General features: G+C 37.5%; 1 protein-coding gene and 1 long non-coding RNA gene across 7 annotated transcripts in view; one reads left to right on the top strand and one right to left on the bottom strand.

Annotated features, from left to right (window-relative positions):
* The window catches only part of LOC125672806 (pyrin-like), a 132,618-nt gene that overhangs the window by 107,431 nt on the left and 6,993 nt on the right, over positions 1-18,194 (top strand). For 2 of the 5 annotated variants that reach the window (XM_056148076.1, XM_056148075.1), the window contains exon 2: positions 8,797-11,789. The exons of 1 other annotated variant lie outside the window; for it this stretch is intronic. In XM_056148076.1, coding sequence (XP_056004051.1) covers positions 8,823-10,481 — 1,659 coding nt within the window. In that variant the 5' untranslated portion in view covers positions 8,797-8,822 and the 3' untranslated portion in view covers positions 10,482-11,789. Of the gene's footprint in view, positions 1-7,108; positions 8,539-8,796; positions 11,790-17,583 lie in introns of those variants that run through there. 2 more of the 5 variants (XM_056148074.1, XR_008798205.1) reach the window with 2 other exon arrangements.
* Positions 7,011-18,194, bottom strand: part of LOC130049887 (uncharacterized) — a 33,024-nt gene continuing 21,840 nt past the window's right edge. Inside the window, exons 7-10 of one of the 2 annotated variants that reach the window (XR_008798228.1) lie at positions 16,212-16,407; positions 11,820-11,928; positions 9,956-10,452; positions 7,011-7,109 (exon numbers count right to left, since the gene is read on the bottom strand). This is a non-coding gene — a long non-coding RNA (uncharacterized LOC130049887). The remainder of the gene's footprint in view (positions 7,110-9,955; positions 10,453-11,819; positions 11,929-16,211; positions 16,408-18,194) is intronic. The other variant, XR_008798227.1, reaches the window with a different exon arrangement.

An 18,194-nucleotide genomic window follows, 5' to 3' on the forward strand; every position in this document is an offset into this window, starting at 1 on the left:
CCTGAGCTGAAAGTTCAAGTGAGATTTTCTGATCGCCTGTTGTTAGTCCTCTGTATGTCCGTCCGTCTGTACGTATCTAATCTTTTTTTTTTACATTTTCGACTTCTTCTCCAGAACCACTGGGCTATTGTCAACCAAACTTGACCAAAAGCATCATCGGGTGAAGAGCTTTCAAGTTTGTTCAAATGAAGGGCGATGCCCCCACCAAATGGGAGATAATCACACAAATGCAAAAATAGAGTGGGGTCATTTAAAAATCTTCCCAAGAACCACTGGGTCAGAAAAGCTGAAATTTACATGAACGCTTCCTGACATAGTGTACATTCAAGTTATTTAAAACCATGGCTTCCGGTGGTTAAATTAGGTCACAATATGGGATCAAAATTTTACATACAAATATATAGAGAAAATCTTTAAAAATCACTGAGCCAGAAAAGCTGATATTTACATGAAAGCTTCCTAACATAATGCAGATTTAAGTTTGTTCAAATTATGGCCCCCGGGTGTATGATGTGACCACAATAGGGGATCAAAGTTTTACATAGAAATATATTTGGAAAATCTTTAAAAAATTTCTTTTCAAAAATCACTGAGCCAGAAAAGCTGATATTTACTTGATAGCTGTCTGGCATAGTGCAGAATTGAGTTTGTTAAAATTGTTGGCCCGGGTGTTTGATGGGGCGACAAGGAGGATCAAAGTTTTCCATACAAATATATGGGGAAAATCTTTAAAAACTTTTTTCATAAGAACCATTGTGTCAGAAGAGCTGATATTTACATGGAAGCTTTCTGACATAGTGCAGATTCAAGTAAAACTTGTAAAAAAAAAAATATGGGCCTCCAGGGGTATGTTGGGGCCACAATAGGAACCAAGGTTTTACATGCAAATATGTATGGAAAGTCTTCAGATACAAATGTATGGGCCAATGTCACTCAGGTGAGCGATGTGGCCCATTGGCCTTTTGTTTAATCATATCGGTAGATCTAATTTTTACCAGAAAATGTTTCAATGAGACTCGTGTTTACCAATAAAAAAAATGAATGCTGACATCTTTTACAAGGTCGTGTATATAAATCAACCAATCAGAGTTGCATATAATTAGGTGTTTTCTAGTTTGTAGATGTAGCAAATTCGGAAATAAGTTTAAACTGAGAAAACGTAAATATAATGCTTTTTGTTGACTGTCGAAAATATCCACCCGTCCGAAATATGAACACTTTCCCCTACTAGAGAACGCAACTTGCACACCTGGATGCCCCGAAGTATTCTGTCTCTTCGCTCCTAATGTAGACAACATCTCTCAATCTAGATTCATATCTTTTTTAGATATAGAAAATTTTGGTCATTACATACAAAATACTGATCTGTACCTGTAACTACCCTGAAATTTTCCGGAACCAAAAATAAGCATAGCTCCAGATAAGGTGCATGTGAGCGTAAATACTCATTCATTTTTACCAAATACGCATCAAAGTTGAAAATCAGGCGTACAATTACGCATTAGCGAATGCAAATACGCTTTACAATCCTAAAGTAATGCATACGTATGATAGAGTGATATAAGTACGAATTATTTAAGACTCATATGAATTGAGGTTACCTCAGCGCTTGATCTTAGATGAACTAATCACTATGAAAAACGTTTAGACGACAATGGCAATTTTGAAAGATGACTTAGAGATATCTCAAAACAATTGTATTATGTATAAGCCTAAGTGTTATACTTCTTTCTTAAAGAGGTAGAGTGCGGTAGAAAGCAAAGAAAAAAAAAACTTGTATTAATATCAGTCGTAGACGATTTATTGCTGTTACAAACATGGCGCAGAAAATGACACCGGACAAGCGATAATTCTTCCGTTAAAATTTAACTTAAAGTCTGTACTGAAAGGCCGCTCCTGCAGCATTGTCTCTCGAACTATTTAAAAGCATTTGCGAGAATGGGAGTTTATTTAAAGTCACATGTGCACTCATTTTACACTGGTATAGGAAACCCAATTATTGGTTATAACGGTAAAAAGAGAGCGGAATCCGATAGTAATTAGCAGTGAAAACAAAGTCCAAACAATATATATGGGCAAAATCCGGATCGTCTAAATTCTAAAAAATCCTCTAAAGAGACACAAAATCTTTTGACTTTGTAACTAATATTTTTTGGTCAAAAATGATTTAAGTTCCTCAGTTTAATTTACAATATGACAGAAAGTTGTGTTTGTTTGTTTGGTGTATATAAAATTTATTCAATACTGTAGAATAAAAACTTGTATATTCAGGGGCGGATCCAGGAATTGCGGTTACGGGGGGGGGGGGCACTTTATGAGGCAGTGAGTCCAGGGGGCGAAGCTCCCGGAAGCTCCTGGATTTTACAGATTTTATGGGGCTTGAAATATTTCTCCTATTTAGTCATTTGTACTATTTTCTATAACTTTTTTTTCAAGGTGAAATTAATAAAAGGACCCAAATTTTAAGGGTTTCTTTTATTTTTTGGAAAAAATTAAGTTCTCCCAATAAAGTAATTAAAGAAATCAAAAGATTTTGTAATTTATTTCTCCGGGAGTGGAAGAAACTATTGCTTCTTTTATCGTTTAGTACATTTTCCAAAAACAAGATACCGCGATTTACCTTAAATTTGAAAATGGAGCGCCCCCTCTGATATGTTCGGGTGAAAATTCTTCGCAGTTTTTTATCATCAACTCTTCATTACCATTGAAATTTTGAAATTGATCATTGAGGTATTTAATTTTAATATGTCTGACACTCGGTCACATGAAATATGATTATATTTAGATTAAATGATCGAATTCTGTATTCGTGGCAAACCAGCAAATATAATCAGTAAATTATTAAAATACTCTTTTTGACTTTTCTGGAAAGCAAAATTTCCATTGATTTGAAAATCAAGGGGTAGATAGTCTTTGTGGTAAAAAAAAAATCTAGAGCTCTGAATATAGAATGACAAACAATATCTTTATTTTGGCCTAATTAGTTTTTAAGTCATGCACCTGAGTAAATTCAGGTAACCTATAGCAATTGGTTGTCGTCCGTCGTCGTGCGTTAACAATTGCACATTTTTAACTTCTTCATAACTACCACTCCAATCCTTTCAAATTGGTATGGAGCATCTTTGGGTCGAGGGGGGGGGGGGGGGGCGCTAAAATGTAAATTTCAGAACTCCTGCACCTGGGGAGAGGGACTACTCAAAACTCACAAATTTTCAAGTCTTCTTGCAAACCACCCATATGTAAGAAAAACTAAATACATAGTGATGTAGAGCAGGAAGGCCTCTACCAAAATTGTAAATTTCATGATAGCCGGGGAAGACGTTCTGACCTCAGGGCGGGGCTGAACTTAGTAAAATTATATAACACCACGGGTCAATGGTTTGAATGAACTGAAATGCGCATCATCTAGGAACGATTGCATATTGATGACTAATCGTACCTAAGCTGGTCTTGAGATGATTTCATCTATAACTTAATTTTGCTCTGTGACTCAACCCCCAGGGTCATGATTTTAACAAACTTAAAATATTTTCCTGTAAACCCACAAATAAAACTTTACCACCTGTTGTGCCCCCTATCCCTTGGAACTATAATTGAAATTCCAATCTACACTACCTGATGATGCTTACTTATTGATCTCCTGAAACATGGTCATGCTGTTCTTGGAATGGAACCGCCGCGGCGGTCTAGATATTAAATCCTTCGCCCCACATGAGGAAGGCCGAGGTTCGAATTCTGGTCGCGACAAGACGTAAGTCGTTAAAACAGATAGTGACAGTTCCATCGGCAAAAGCTCGGCGTCAAGTGTGAATGTCACGGGTTCTCGGATCTTAAAAACGGACGTCTCGTGTCACAGTGGATGTGGCACGCTAAAGAACGTTCATTTTTCAATGACCATAAGCGGCGGGCAGAGGTTAAAATTTGGAACCCTTCACCGGTCTTGCTGACGTCTCCATATGAGAAAAAAATTTTCGAGTGAGACGTTAATGGTACCTTCACATCCACAGATTTTTCTTACGGATCCTTACGTATTCCACAAATCCGTAAAAGTAAACAGATTATTACGATTTAGACACTTTAAATAACTATTTAAGAACATTTTAAGAGTATTTACTGCCCATTTACGGTTTATTACGAGTTCTTAAGATGCATTTACGACAAACATTTACGATTTGTTTCGAGTGAACGCGGATAAATGCGAGCTATTTTCGAGCTTTTTGGGGATTGTCACGAGTATATTACGGAAATTTACTATTTAGCTTAGCTTTTACGTGTAAATCACGATCTGATAATGTGTTGATAACGTGCTGTTACGAATAGTTAGGACTTAATAGCGATTGTTTACGTTTTCCACTCGAAAGTTATCGCGATTGGCTTTGTATCATCGTTCGACAACTGACATTAAAGTGTAACTTCTTTAAAGTCTTGATAACAACTGAAAGAAACTATCAGATTTTGCGTCTTTCATACCTTTCCTTAATCGTAAAGTTTAAGTATGTACTCGTAAAGTAATCGTGTGTATACGTAAAGCGCTCGTAATGACTCTGAACGATTGTAACCGTATTGCACTATTAGAAAATTTCTCGAGAGCCCGCGCTTCTGTCATTTGTCAGCACATACACCAAGGTCATTTGCGCGCTTGTTGTAAAAAGTCGAAAATATTTTACAGATATTCTTTAACAAGCTGGCGGATATTATTTTTTGATACTATTAGAATTTGGATTTATTACAAAGAGAAGCGGCGAATCCGAGGAACTAGATTACAAATTGGCATGGCCTTAGTGAGACATTAGTGTTTTAGGTAAATATCCGAATGCATATTTCCTGCAGACGTTCACATCTTTTTATGGAACGCCCAAATTATCGACACCCAGTCTACAAACACCTGTGATATTACCCCCCCCCCCCCTTTACATACACACACATGTACACAACTTAAGTTTTTAATAATCAGACAATTTAAGTACCATTTTTGTTATCGTATTGCTTTTCAATTTTTTTTTTAACAAATTAACCGGATACATACCCCTTATGATGCTTTGAAAAATATAAGTAATGTTAGCATGGGACTCTATAAAGTTCAATCTGCAATTTGTTTATATTTCGTCATTCAATAACTTTCTTTTAATTTTGTTTTTGGTCAGGTCTATGGCTATAACAATGACCTGTGTATAACTTGTATATTCCATGCAAACTCAAAGGATATTTCGCCTCAACAGCACAATTGGGGGTGAACTAATATAATGTATTTGAAATTAACATAAGTGCTTAGCTTCTTGCAAAAAGTGTGAACTATATTGAGTGACACAAGGAACCCGTTATCTTAGACTAGATCTGAAATCGCACGAACCCAAAATATTTCACACTGTTCATAAGAAGTCAAAAACTTCTGTTAATTTCAAATACCCAAAGTAGCTAACCGTAATTTAGTTCTATTGTGACAAAGACCCTAGGACTTCGCATGGAATATACTTGTTATACAAAAATCACTGCATTATCCAGACGCTCCCAATGAACATTTTTAATGAAAAGCTCTAGTTACATTGAACATACTCCGGATTTAAAGAAAATAATTCAATGGTTTGTATCTTGGCTTCTTACAATATTATGTAATGAAATAATTCCACTTTGTTAATTATCGACATTGCTCTAATTTCTATATTGAATTAAGTTATATTTGACAAGATGCATATTAGCATAATTTGATAGAAGCAATCATGTACGAAAGATTAAACACGGCTCTTGTGGATGTGTGTGTGTGTCAGAGAGAGAGAGAGAGAGAGAGAGAGAGAGAGAGAGAGAGAGAGAGAGAGAGAATCATTGAATATCCTTACTGCATATATACTATTATATGTATGTTTTTCATTTTCTGAATATACTAATTCGCATTCAAAACAGGAATCGCTTGCAGAACTCATTAATATTGAACATAGAATACAAAACTAGTTTAATGAAGAAAGGAATTAAAAGATTAAAAGAAAAATGTTCAAATCCAGATTTCCTTAAACACACCATATATATATCGTTGGAATTGTCTCGAAATGTTGAAAAACAATATAAATATCAGTAAAGGAGGGATATCGACTCTTTTCTTTTCTTAAAACCCCACCTTTATAATGTTTATCTAGCCTGCAGCACATTTTCACATCTCCTGCAAGGCGCCCATGACCAAAACAAAGCACCTAGAAGTTGTGTGTATTCGCAAATAACACACACCGTGAAACACGGAGGACACGGTGGATATCCGTGGATTTTCCACCGTAGTCTTTCCACGGTGGAGTGTATAAAACCCGTGCCGTGAACTGTATACCCAGGTGTCCGTGTTTGCACGAATCTTTTGCATTATGTGTTCTGAGATTGATCAATGTGCTTTATCATCATTTCATACTATACATGTATATTACCGTCTGTTACGGATGTTGGCAGTAGGGAAGAACCCGGCGCACCTTGAGAACACTCACAAGTCCAAACACAAATTATGTACGTCTTAGTTCAGAGGATTATGTGTAAACCTCCATAACACAAACAACATATCACTCGACGTGACAGTTCCATCGCAAAGTGAAAGTCAATTTATTTAATTTCTAATTCACTAGTTCAAGAAAACATTCAGGAAGTTCATTGACTGATTGATTGTATCTTGCTTAACGTCTCGCTCGAGAATTTTTCACTCATATGGAGACGTCACCAAGACCGGTGAAGGGCTTCAAATTTAGGCATATGGTCGGCGCTTACGGCCATTGAGCAGTGATGGTTCTTTAGCGTGCCACATCTACTGTGACACGGGACATCCGTTTTTAAGGTCATCTCCGAGGACCCGTAAAATTCACATTTGATGCCGAGCGTTTGGCGATGGAACTGTCACTGCCCGTTTTAACGACTTGGGTTTGTCGCCAGGATTCGAACCCCGGCCTACCCCATTCGGGGCGAACGCTCTAACCTCTAGACCACCGCGGCGGTCTATTCACTAGTTCAGGAAAACATTCAGGAAGTAAGACTCGAACATGTAATATAGGAAAAGCTCGCATGCGTGAGTGCAGTACAAGTTTAATCATACACGTGTGAATGTACATAGATATCTGGAGGTTCATTATTCCACTCAACTCAATCTACAACAGAAAAAAAAATAATCATATTAATACACAAATCATTAGTAACGTTATTTCATACCATTATCTCACCAGAGGTCGCATTACGCAAGCATCACTTGCACTTCCGAAAAAAAGACAGAAAATTTACCTATTGTTTACCTGTACACAGGTGAGTAATTTACAGTAAATACATAACATATAACATCGTTTTTCAAAATGTAGGGACAGCCGGGGAGAAATTGTCTTCTACAATTGTTGTTCTGTTATAAGCAGAAAAGGAACTAAAATGTCACTTTTCCCCAAACTTCGTACTCCTAAATTGGAGGGGGTTCCGTTCGTCCTTCAATTTACCAGTTCATTCATTGTTACATTTCAATCATTTATTATTACCACTAAAAGAGTGGAGGGGGGGGGCAATTCGCCATTCAATCCTATTTCACATGTGAAAATAACTTAGTTGCCATATGAAAATAACAGAAATGATTGTCATAAAATGTGGAGGGTCAGTCCCCTGGTTTTACGTGCCTGATACGTGGATACATTAAGTACATATGAAGGTTTGCTCTTGTGCGAATCTGTCGAAATTTGATATCGTGAGCATTTTGTAAATTAACAACATAATTAAAAACAACAACGCTCTTTATTGTATATCACATACACATTACTAAGTATTGAAAAGGGAGATTACAGGGATAGCATCCCTTTCATTTTGAGAAAGAAAGAGAGAAGAGTTGAATAAATGGCGGCCGCCATAAAAATTAAGTGGTGGTCGCCATATAAATCAAGTGGCGGCTACCAGTTAAACCAATTAATGAGTGGCAGCCACCGTTTAAATTAAGTGGCGGTCGCCAAATAAATGAAGTGGCGGTCATCAGGTAAATGAATATAAATGTTATACCCTGGCACCTATCACCTTCCGTAGTTTAGTGCTTCCTGTAAAATTGGTGAGTGTTTATGGCCAAAAAATCGACAAAAGTTAACCGAAATAAATATAGATCCAACAAATCGTATTTATTAATTCGAGAGCCGAGATGGTATATCCCATTACCCCCCCCCCCCCCCCCCCCCCTCTTTGCATAGTAAAATTCTCAATTTATTTATTGATTCAAAATAAATTAATAGATAGTGCCAACATGGCGGTATTTTGTACCTGTAACCTATGATTATTCGTGACCCACGGGGTTGAATTTCAATATAAACAGCGTACAATAAAAATATTCATTATATACACATTCGATTTAATTCTACTTTTGATGAAAGGAAATTCAGTCTTCTGACGTAAATGTTGACATAGCTACTCAACATGAACTAGGTCAAACAAACTTTAAAACATTTAAACAGGCGATAACACATAAATAGTGCATACAGGCCGACAGGCCGCACAGGTATTTAATCACGGGACTAGACAGAAGGTCGAAAGAACAGGGAGGCCATGTTGGATTTTCAGGTTAGACAAAATTATATATACCCATTCTGAAATTGTAGTGCTAATAATATCGATATTTCTGTGATCAATGAGGTACGGCTGATCAGTTATAATTCGGGGGGGGGGGGGGGGGGGGTATAGCGATGCCTTGTACTTTAAATTTCATTTGAAATATAAAAATTAATGACCGCACTGTTTTATATCATACAGTAATTCTACCTGGTAAATTGTGTTGACCTGTTGGAATATTTTATCAATATCCCCCTTTTTTATTGACAGTAAACTGTGTGATTCCAGCGTCAGAAATGCATCCCCGGCGCAGTGCTCAGGAAGTCCTACTGTGTAACCTCTGTGAGACTGCCCCCCTACAGAGTCGTTGTGAAGTTTGTAATATAAATCTATGCAAAGCCTGTGTTGGGGAGCACCTCTCGGATTCCTCTAAACAACACAATGTCATGCCCTATTTACAAAGAAAGTCTACTCCGAACTACCCGAAATGTCCGAAACACGCCAATGAACTCTGTAAACATCACTGTGGGGACTGTGACATTCCTGTCTGTATTACCTGCGTCTCCTCCGGTAAACATAAAGGTCACACGTTATCAGAATTTCTGGAAAAACTCAACTCCAAAACACAAAGTTTGCAAAAAGATTTAGAGGAACTCGAGACCCGAATTTATCCCCGATATGAAAAAATGGCGTCCGATGTCCAAACTGAAAAAGCCGAAATAGAAACGAATTACGGGAAACTAACCACAACTGCCGAGCAAGAAGGTGAAATCTTACACCGGGAGATCACCGCCATTGTCAACCAGCGGAAATCTGCCATTCAGGAGATGAAAAACAAACACCTATCTACCCTGAACAAAAATACAGAAGAAATCACACAGAAAATGGCGGAACTCAAACAGATCATTTCCGACTTGAAATCAATCCTAAAATCAAATGACGTCTCCTTAACCTCTACTTACAAATCTAGGAATTCCGAATTTAGAACATTACCGCCTAAAGTTCGAGCTACATTGCCGAGTTTTACTTCTCAGAAAATAAACAAAGATCAGCTCAATGAAATGTTTGGTTCTCTGTCGCCATTATCCATTAACACAGAACATGGCGACACAATGAAGTCAGCAGAAGCTGTATCGTCACCTCCAGTCAAACCACTGCTTGATGAGCCGTGCGTCACCGCCACCATAGACACTGGGTATGATAGATACACACTACACAGTGTTAGCTGTCTGAGTGAAGATCAAGTCTGGACACGCGGGGATAACAAAACCATGAAGCTCCTCAACCTCCAAAGTAAACTACTGACATCAATAAAAACCAAGTCAGGGAAGCCGCCAGAGGACATAGCAGTGACACGGGACGGAGATCTTGTTTATACTGACCCTAGTAATAACACCGTGAACTTAATTAAGAATAAAAAGATACGGACCGTGATCACACTACAGGGGTGGAGACCTCGCTCTGTCTGCTGTACCGCGGATAACAATCTCCTGGTTACCATGGACAGAGATGATAGAGAACAATCCAAAGTCGTGCGTTACTCCGGCTCCACAGAGACACAAAGCATTCAGTTTGATGATCAGGGTCGTCCTCTCTACTCATCTGTTAGTGACATCAGTGAGAATAGGAACCTGGATATCTGTGTGGCTGACTTCTCAGCTAGTGCAGTAGTGGTGGTCAATCAGTCAGGAAAACTCCGATTTAGATACACTGGTCATCCCTCTAATACCGAGCAATCATTTAATCCATTCGGCATCACTACAGACAGCCAGAGTCACATCCTGACAGCAGACCATTACAATAACCGTATCCACATCCTAGATCAGGACGGACAGTTCCTCCGTTACATTCACTGTGATTTAGATCGTCCATTAGGTTTATGTGTGGACATCAGAGACAACCTCTTTGTGGCTGAGTGTGACACTGCTAAAGTGAAGAAAATCCAATATCTATAATCACAGTGTTAATTACACATCTCTACACAGTGTTAATTACACAGTTCTACAGTGTTAATTACATCTACCAACACAGTGTTAATTACACAGTTCTACAGTGTTAATTACATCTATCAAAACGGTGTTAATTACATATTTCTGCAGTGCTATTTACATCAGTGTGTTGATTACAGTTCCTTGTTAATTACAGCCCTGTGTTAATTACAGCCCTGTGTCTGTGATGTGTAATGTACTTGTGTTTGTGAGTTTAACTGATAGAACATTAGTCTCTCACTGCTGTTTACCAATTATATCTTATCTGTATTATTATGTTTAGTGGAACAGTATTAATATTAGTACATGCCTAACTAGTTTGACTTTCTTACTTATTATCTATAAACACTCTTTTGAGGACTAATTTGACTGTGTTACTACTTATCTATAAACACTCTTTTGTGGACTAATTTGACTGTGTTACTAGTTATCTATCTATATACAACCTTTTGTGGACTAATTTGACTGTGTTACTAGTTATCTATATACAATCTTTTGTGGACTAATTTGACTGTGTTACTAGTTATCTATCTATATATACAATCTTTTGTGGACTAATTTGACTGTGTTACTAGTTATCTATATACAATATTTCGTGGACTAATTTGACTGTGTTACTAGTTATCTATCTATATACAACCTTTTGTGGACTAATCTGACTGTGTTACTAGTGATCTCTATGCAATCTTTTGTAGACTAATTTGACTGTGTTACTAGTTATCTATATATACAATCTTTTGTGGACTAATTTGACTGTGTTACTAGTTATCTATATACAATGTTTTGTGGACTAATTTGACTGTGTTACTAGTTATCTATATACAATGTTTTGTGGACTAATTTGACTGTGTTACTAGTTATCTATATACAACCTTTTGTGGACTAATTTGACTGTGTTACTAGTTATCTATATACAATCTTTGGAGGACTAATTTGACTGTGTTACTAGTTATCTATATACAATCTTTGGAGGACTAATTTGACTGTGTTACTAGTTATCTATATACAATCTTTGGAGGACTAATTTGACTGTGTTACTAGTTATCTATATACAATATCTTGTGGACTAATTTGACTGTGTTACTATTTATCTATCTCTATACAATCTTTTGTGGACTGATTTGACTGTGTTAGTAGTTAATTTTTATATACAATGTTTTGTGGACTAATTTGACTGTGTTACTAGTACTTGAATATTATTTGGTTTGTTTATCTTATATTTCAATATACATATATATTTTCAATGTGTATATTATAGATAAACATGATTTAGAGTACAGTCTTACTTTATTACTGAGTACTTACTTAGATTTGTAGTACATGTACTATAACAGAGAGTGATCTTCAGATCCAAGGTCACCGTCTTCTGTTTACAATCAAGAACATCACAACAGGTATTTAAATCTCCACCGTCCTACAAAAGAAACACAGATAAAGTGTTATCATGACAAACTGAATTATCAAGAATAGTTTGTGGCATAAATATGTAAATGTGATGGGAAGGAGAAAATTTATGACTTAACCGGGAATCAAACCAGACAGCCCTGTATTAGTAGTCAGGTGTTCTAACTACTGGACTATCCAGGCTAACATCCATTGAGTGATTGGACCAGGAATCAAACACGAGGTCCCTGGATAAGGAGTCAGGTGTTCTAACCAGCTACCCGGGCTGATATTCATGGTTTGACTGGACCAGGAGTCAAACTCGACGCCCTTTTTTGTGGGGGGGGGGGGGTCTCCTTGGCCGAGTGGATAGAGCATCGCGCTCAAAATCACACTGCCTCTCACCTCTGTCGGCGTGGGTTCGAATCCCGCTCACGCCGGTAAGTGAGAAAGTTTCCCAATTTACTTTCGGAAGGTCGGTGGTCTCTTCCCAGGTACATTATATCTGGGTTCTCTCTCCCACAAATAAAAACTGGGCGCCACCAGATAACTGAAAAATTGTTGAGTGTGGCGGACAACATCAATCAATCAATCAACAGACTACATTTTTGCAGTTACTGCTCTTATACCAGAAGTAGGGGTGTGCTTATCGATGCGATCCCAAGGTTCAGATAAAATAGCATCAACAGTGTATAGAAAAGCTTACGGTACAAACTTTATTATGCTGAAATTTAACAGGTTGCATCATATCTCTAATGATACAGAGGTGTAGTTCCTTTAATTTGATGGAGAACGCACATTTCGTCAAATTTAGGGGATATCATATGTTTAATTCTTTATAAGTCATAGTAACAACAATTTCACAAGCAATATGTTAAATATTAACAGACACCTGGGTATAAAAGCACATGACAATACCCTAAGCTCTAAATCCTAAATTTTTGGGGAGGAAGGGGGCGGCACAAGAGGTCGATATTTCAATTTACCAATTCCTTAAAAGCTACAATCCAATATAATTCAATACTACTATTTAAACAGGAGGTTCATGGGCCATATCGCTCATCTGAGTCACCTTGGCCCATATTTAAAGATTGTCCATATATATTCGTTTGTAAAACTTTGATCCCCTATTGTGGCCTCATCCTACCACCTGGGGACCATTATTTTAACAAACTTGAATCTAAACTATATCAGGGAGCTTTCATGTGAATTTATAGTTTCCTAGCCCAGTGGTTCTTGAGACGGAATATTTTAAAACATTTTACCTATGTATTTGTATGTAAAATTTTTGATCCATTATTGTGGCACTATCTTACTCCAGGGCCATCATTTTAACAAATTTGAATCTGCACTATGACAGGAAGCTTTCATGCAAATGTAAACTTTTTCTGTCCCAGTGGTTCTTGAGAAGAATATTTTTAAAGATCTCTCCCACATATTGTTATGTAAAACGTTGATTCGCTATTGTGTCCCCATCCTACCCTGGGAGCCATGATTTCATGAAACTTGAATCTGCACTATCTCAGGAAGTTTTCTTGTAAATTCGTAATTTCCTGGTCCAGTGGTTGTTGAGAAGATTTTCAATTATTTTACCTATATATTCACATACAAAAAACTTGATTCTCTATTGTGGCTCCAACCTACCCCTGGGGGTCAGGATTTTAAGAAACTTGAATCTGCACAATGTCCAAAAGCTTTCATGTAAATTTCAGGCTCTTTTGGCCAAGACGTTCTTGAGATGAAACTTTTTAAATCATCCCACCCAATTTCTGCATTTTCGTGATTATTTCCCCTTTAAAAGGGGCATGGCCCTTCATTTGAACAAACTTTAATTACCTTCTCATAAGAATGATTTGTGTCAAGATTGGTCAAAATTGGCAGCGTTGTTCTGGAGAAGATATTTCTAAACGTCGTGAATGTATTTTCACAAATTCATCTCCCCTCTGATCAGAGTGGCCCTTCATTTGAAAAAAGAACATTGAATTCCCTTCACCCAAGAATGATTTGTGCCCAGTTTGGTTGAAAGTGTCACAGTGGTTCTGGAGAAGATTTTTACAAATCAATAATGTATTTTCACTATTTTCGTATTATCTCCCCTTGGAGCGGGACATGCCCCTTCATTTGAATAAACTCGAATTCCCTTCACCAAAGGATGCTTTGCACCAAGTTTATTAAAATTGGCCCAGTGGTTCTGGAGAAAAATATTTTAGTGTTGTCAATGTATTTTCACTATTTTGTTATCATTTCCCTTAGCAAAGGGGAGCGGCCCTTCATTTGAGCAAACTTGAGATCCCATCATCCATAAATGCGTTGTGCCAATTTTGGTTGAAATTGGCCCAATGGTTCTGAGATAAAGATTTTAACCAAGTTTGGCCCCGCCCTGGGGTCAGAATCCCACCTCGGGGGTCATGAAATTTACAATTTTGTCAGCAGCCTTCCTGCTCCACATCACTATGCATTCAGTTTTTCACTTCGGGGGGGTCTTGAGAAGAAGATTTCTGAAAATTGGTCAATTTTTGGCAGTTTTTGCCCCACCCTAAGTCTCCAGAGGTGCTGGAGTCCTGCAATTTACAAGTGATGTCCCCCCTTGTCCCAATGATGCTTCATACCAAATTTGAAACAAATTGGACTGGTAGTTATCAAGAAGGAGTTTCAAATGTTCAATTGTTAACGCACAACAACGACGGATGACAACCAATTGCAATCCCAACCTAAAAATTGCTGTGCTGTATACGAATTCTTGTGCATGCTTTGTTGAGAACATGCATTATCTTGACAAAGGTTTCTCTTGAAGTTAAATGCGATTGTACACATAAACTGTGATATTTTCCCAATTTACAGGCCCCAAAAGGGAGTGTGTACTAAATATATTCGTCGAAATACGGTAAATGTGATTAGTTACATGACTGTAGAAAGTATACAACAAATTGATGTGCATTATTTGTCTCACCCAAGTAGATTCCCGCACAAATAGTCACATGATTTAGGCTTTTACACATTTTGGATGAGGCTTCAATGGTGAGTATGAATCTGTCGCAGTAGCCCCCACCATTTCCAAATATTTACCATGCTCTTTCAATCTAAGACAGTGAGATATTGACTTTCTTTACTATAAAATATTTACTTACACAATTTGTTTCATATTTAAGGATGAATCTATTTTTGTAGTTGATATCTTTATACACATGTTTAATGAAGAAATGCAATTACCCGTGACACTTACTTTGTCTACATCATGTATTCATGTGCATTAAATATAGTCTCTTTAAACGTATTCACAGGACTAATTTAATTAACTATTAATTATAAGAATGTCAACATATGATATGTCATCAACACTTAATGATAAAAAATAATTTTGAAAATCTTTATGCGTCAGATCTCTTTGCTGTCGGTGTAAGAATAAACAGAAAAAGTTTGTGAGCCGCTGAAAATCCACTTTTAAACACGCCAGTGACAGCAATGAACATCTCGCTTCGGAACCCGCCTCAATAATGATGCAGATAACAGTTAAATGTCGTCCATCCCCTGTATTCATGAGGAGATAACAGCACTGTGAACAATGTATTCCATTACAAGTTACTGAGCTATCCCGACCAATACCCATGGTTTGTCCGGACCGGGAATTGAACCTAAGACCCGTGTATTACATCATTTATAGTCAGGTGATCTACCCACTGAGCTATCCCGACCAATACCCATGGTTTGTGTGAACCGGGAATCGAACCCGAGACCCGTATATTACTAGTCAATTGCTCTAACCACTGTACTATCCCGACCAAAACCCATGGTTTGTCCGGACCGGGAGGAATTGAACCCGAGATCCCTGTATTACTAGTCAGGTGCTCTAACCATTGATCTATCCAAGCTGATAGTCACAGTATATATAGCCGGGTTTTCTAACCATTGAGCTATTCAGGCTGATAGTCACAGTACATATAGCCAGGTGCAGATTTAAGTTTGTTGACAGTGTTGTCCCCGGAGGAAGGGTATAGGCCAGGATACGGGGTCAAAGTTTCATGTTGGAATATATACGTAAACTATATTCTCAACATTTCGTATATGAGCATTCTATGTGATAAGACCTTTCGCTCGGTATCAAAGTTTTCATCATTGTGACCTTTGAGTTTCAGTTTGACCTATTTTTAAGAATACCCAATCTAATTAAAATCAGATGTTCTCTAACCGTTACAATGGCGAATTTTTCAATCATATGGAGACATTACCAAGGCCGGTGTAGGGCTTCAAAATAAGGCCTTTGCTCGGCACTTACGGCCATAGAGCAGTACGGTTTATTTAGCATGCCACACCTACTGTGAAACGGGACATTCGTTTTTAAGGTCATCTCCGAGGACCCGTGACATCCACACCTGAAGCCGAGAGTTTGGTGATAGGACTGGCACTGGCTATTTTAACGACTATGGTCTGTCGCGGCCGGGATTCGAGCCCCGATCTTCCGCATGCGAAGTAAACGCTCTATTCTCCAAGGCGGTTTACATTGGGGAAGAATCTGAAAGCTTTGCAATTGGGATAATCAAAACTTTAGGCTTGTTCATAACATTTGAATAGTGAGTGATGAGGCTCTCATATTTCTTATGTGCATTTCTTATACAAAAAATGTTCTGTGGTATTAATAATAGTCATTGACTGCACTGTTTTTGTCATTATTGAGATTTGTTCATGATTTTGACATTTTAAGAATCTGCCGTCTTCCAACTTTTATTTCCGATATTATACTGCTTTTGAAAAAGAACTAAATATGTCATAGTGAATCAAGGGTCATGTCGCTGTCAAAAGTGATCATACCTAACCCATTCCCAAAACTTTCATTCAAAATATATATGTTTGACGGAGCAAATAAGCAGAAACATTAATTGTTAATTTTTTAAAGTCCAGTGACTCAATTCCTCCAAACTTATTCTACCACAACCAAATACAGACTCGACCTGTATATTTTCAGGATATATCTATATACCAAAACTTCAATTCAAAATATCCATGCATGATTAAGATAATGAACGGAAACTGTAAATTGTTTAAACTTTTCCAAGTCCAAGATGAATAACTCTGTCAAAAATCATCTCATTGAAACCATGCATAAAAACCTCGACCTGCATCTGCTTATGATATATTTATTTTCAAAATTCCTATTAAAAAGAAATAGATGTCCCCATATGAGTGAGAAGTTTTTGTGAGTGATGTTAAACAATACACAATTCAAAATATCTACCAATGCCTGATAACAAGAAATGTCCTTAGAAGACAAATCTCCCCGTAGAACACTCTATATGATGGAAAATGGTGAATTTGTGTGAAAAACAAATAGTTGCCAAGATATTCTCTGGACAAGGATATGAAACGTGTAACACCTCTGTCCCTCAAAACAAAACAAATTCATCACTTCCTTGAATATTATAAAGTATTCATTAGATTAGCAGGTTCACAACTCCTTTATCAATATAGAACAGAAACCAATATTTAATTGAATCTGTGTATCGGTACTATATATATACTCAGGACAAACCTCGTTTGGGAGGGTCTAATGGGTGGGAAGCATGCATTATTTAAAAATGTCTAAGTCTAAGAGGCACAACTCTGTCAAAGAACAGATTGGGATATTCACATGCATCTATATACCAAATTTCAGTTGAATACGCACATCAATGCAAGGTGAAGATAACGAACAGTGATCAATCTCATAACTCCTACAAGCAATACAAAATAGATAGTTGGGCAAACACGGACCCCTGGACACACCAGAGGTGGGATCAGGTGCCTAGGAGGAGTAAGCATCCCCTGTTGACCGGTCACACCCGCCGTAAGCCCTATATCCTGATCAGGTAAACGGAGTTATCCGCAGTCAAAATCAGTGTGCCAAGAACGGCTTAACAATCGGTATGAAACACGTCAGACAGCATTCGACCCAATGCGAGGTTGTATTGACGAACTAGATTGCTATAACGACCATAGAATTTGCGAAATGCTGACTTCAATCGAGACTGTTGAAATCCCTGTACCATCAACTTGTTTGTCAGTAGCTTACCTCGATTTAAAAACTGACTATACCCAGAACAAGCTCTTGCATATCGAATCAGTTGAGATATATAAACACCATATGCAGGTGATAATGGAATATTGCTATATAAATGTGGGAAGTTGACGATGGAGAAGCTGAAATCATCCCGTTTGTCATACAGTTGAGTTGTTAGTTTGCCGTTAATGTCTACTTTCAATAAAATATCTAAGTATGAAGCAGAAGTGGACGACTCTGTGGACGACTCAATAGCAGAGATAGTG

Source organism: Ostrea edulis, chromosome 8, assembly GCF_947568905.1.
Source record: "Ostrea edulis chromosome 8, xbOstEdul1.1, whole genome shotgun sequence".
Taxonomy (NCBI): Eukaryota; Metazoa; Mollusca; class Bivalvia; order Ostreida; family Ostreidae; genus Ostrea; species Ostrea edulis.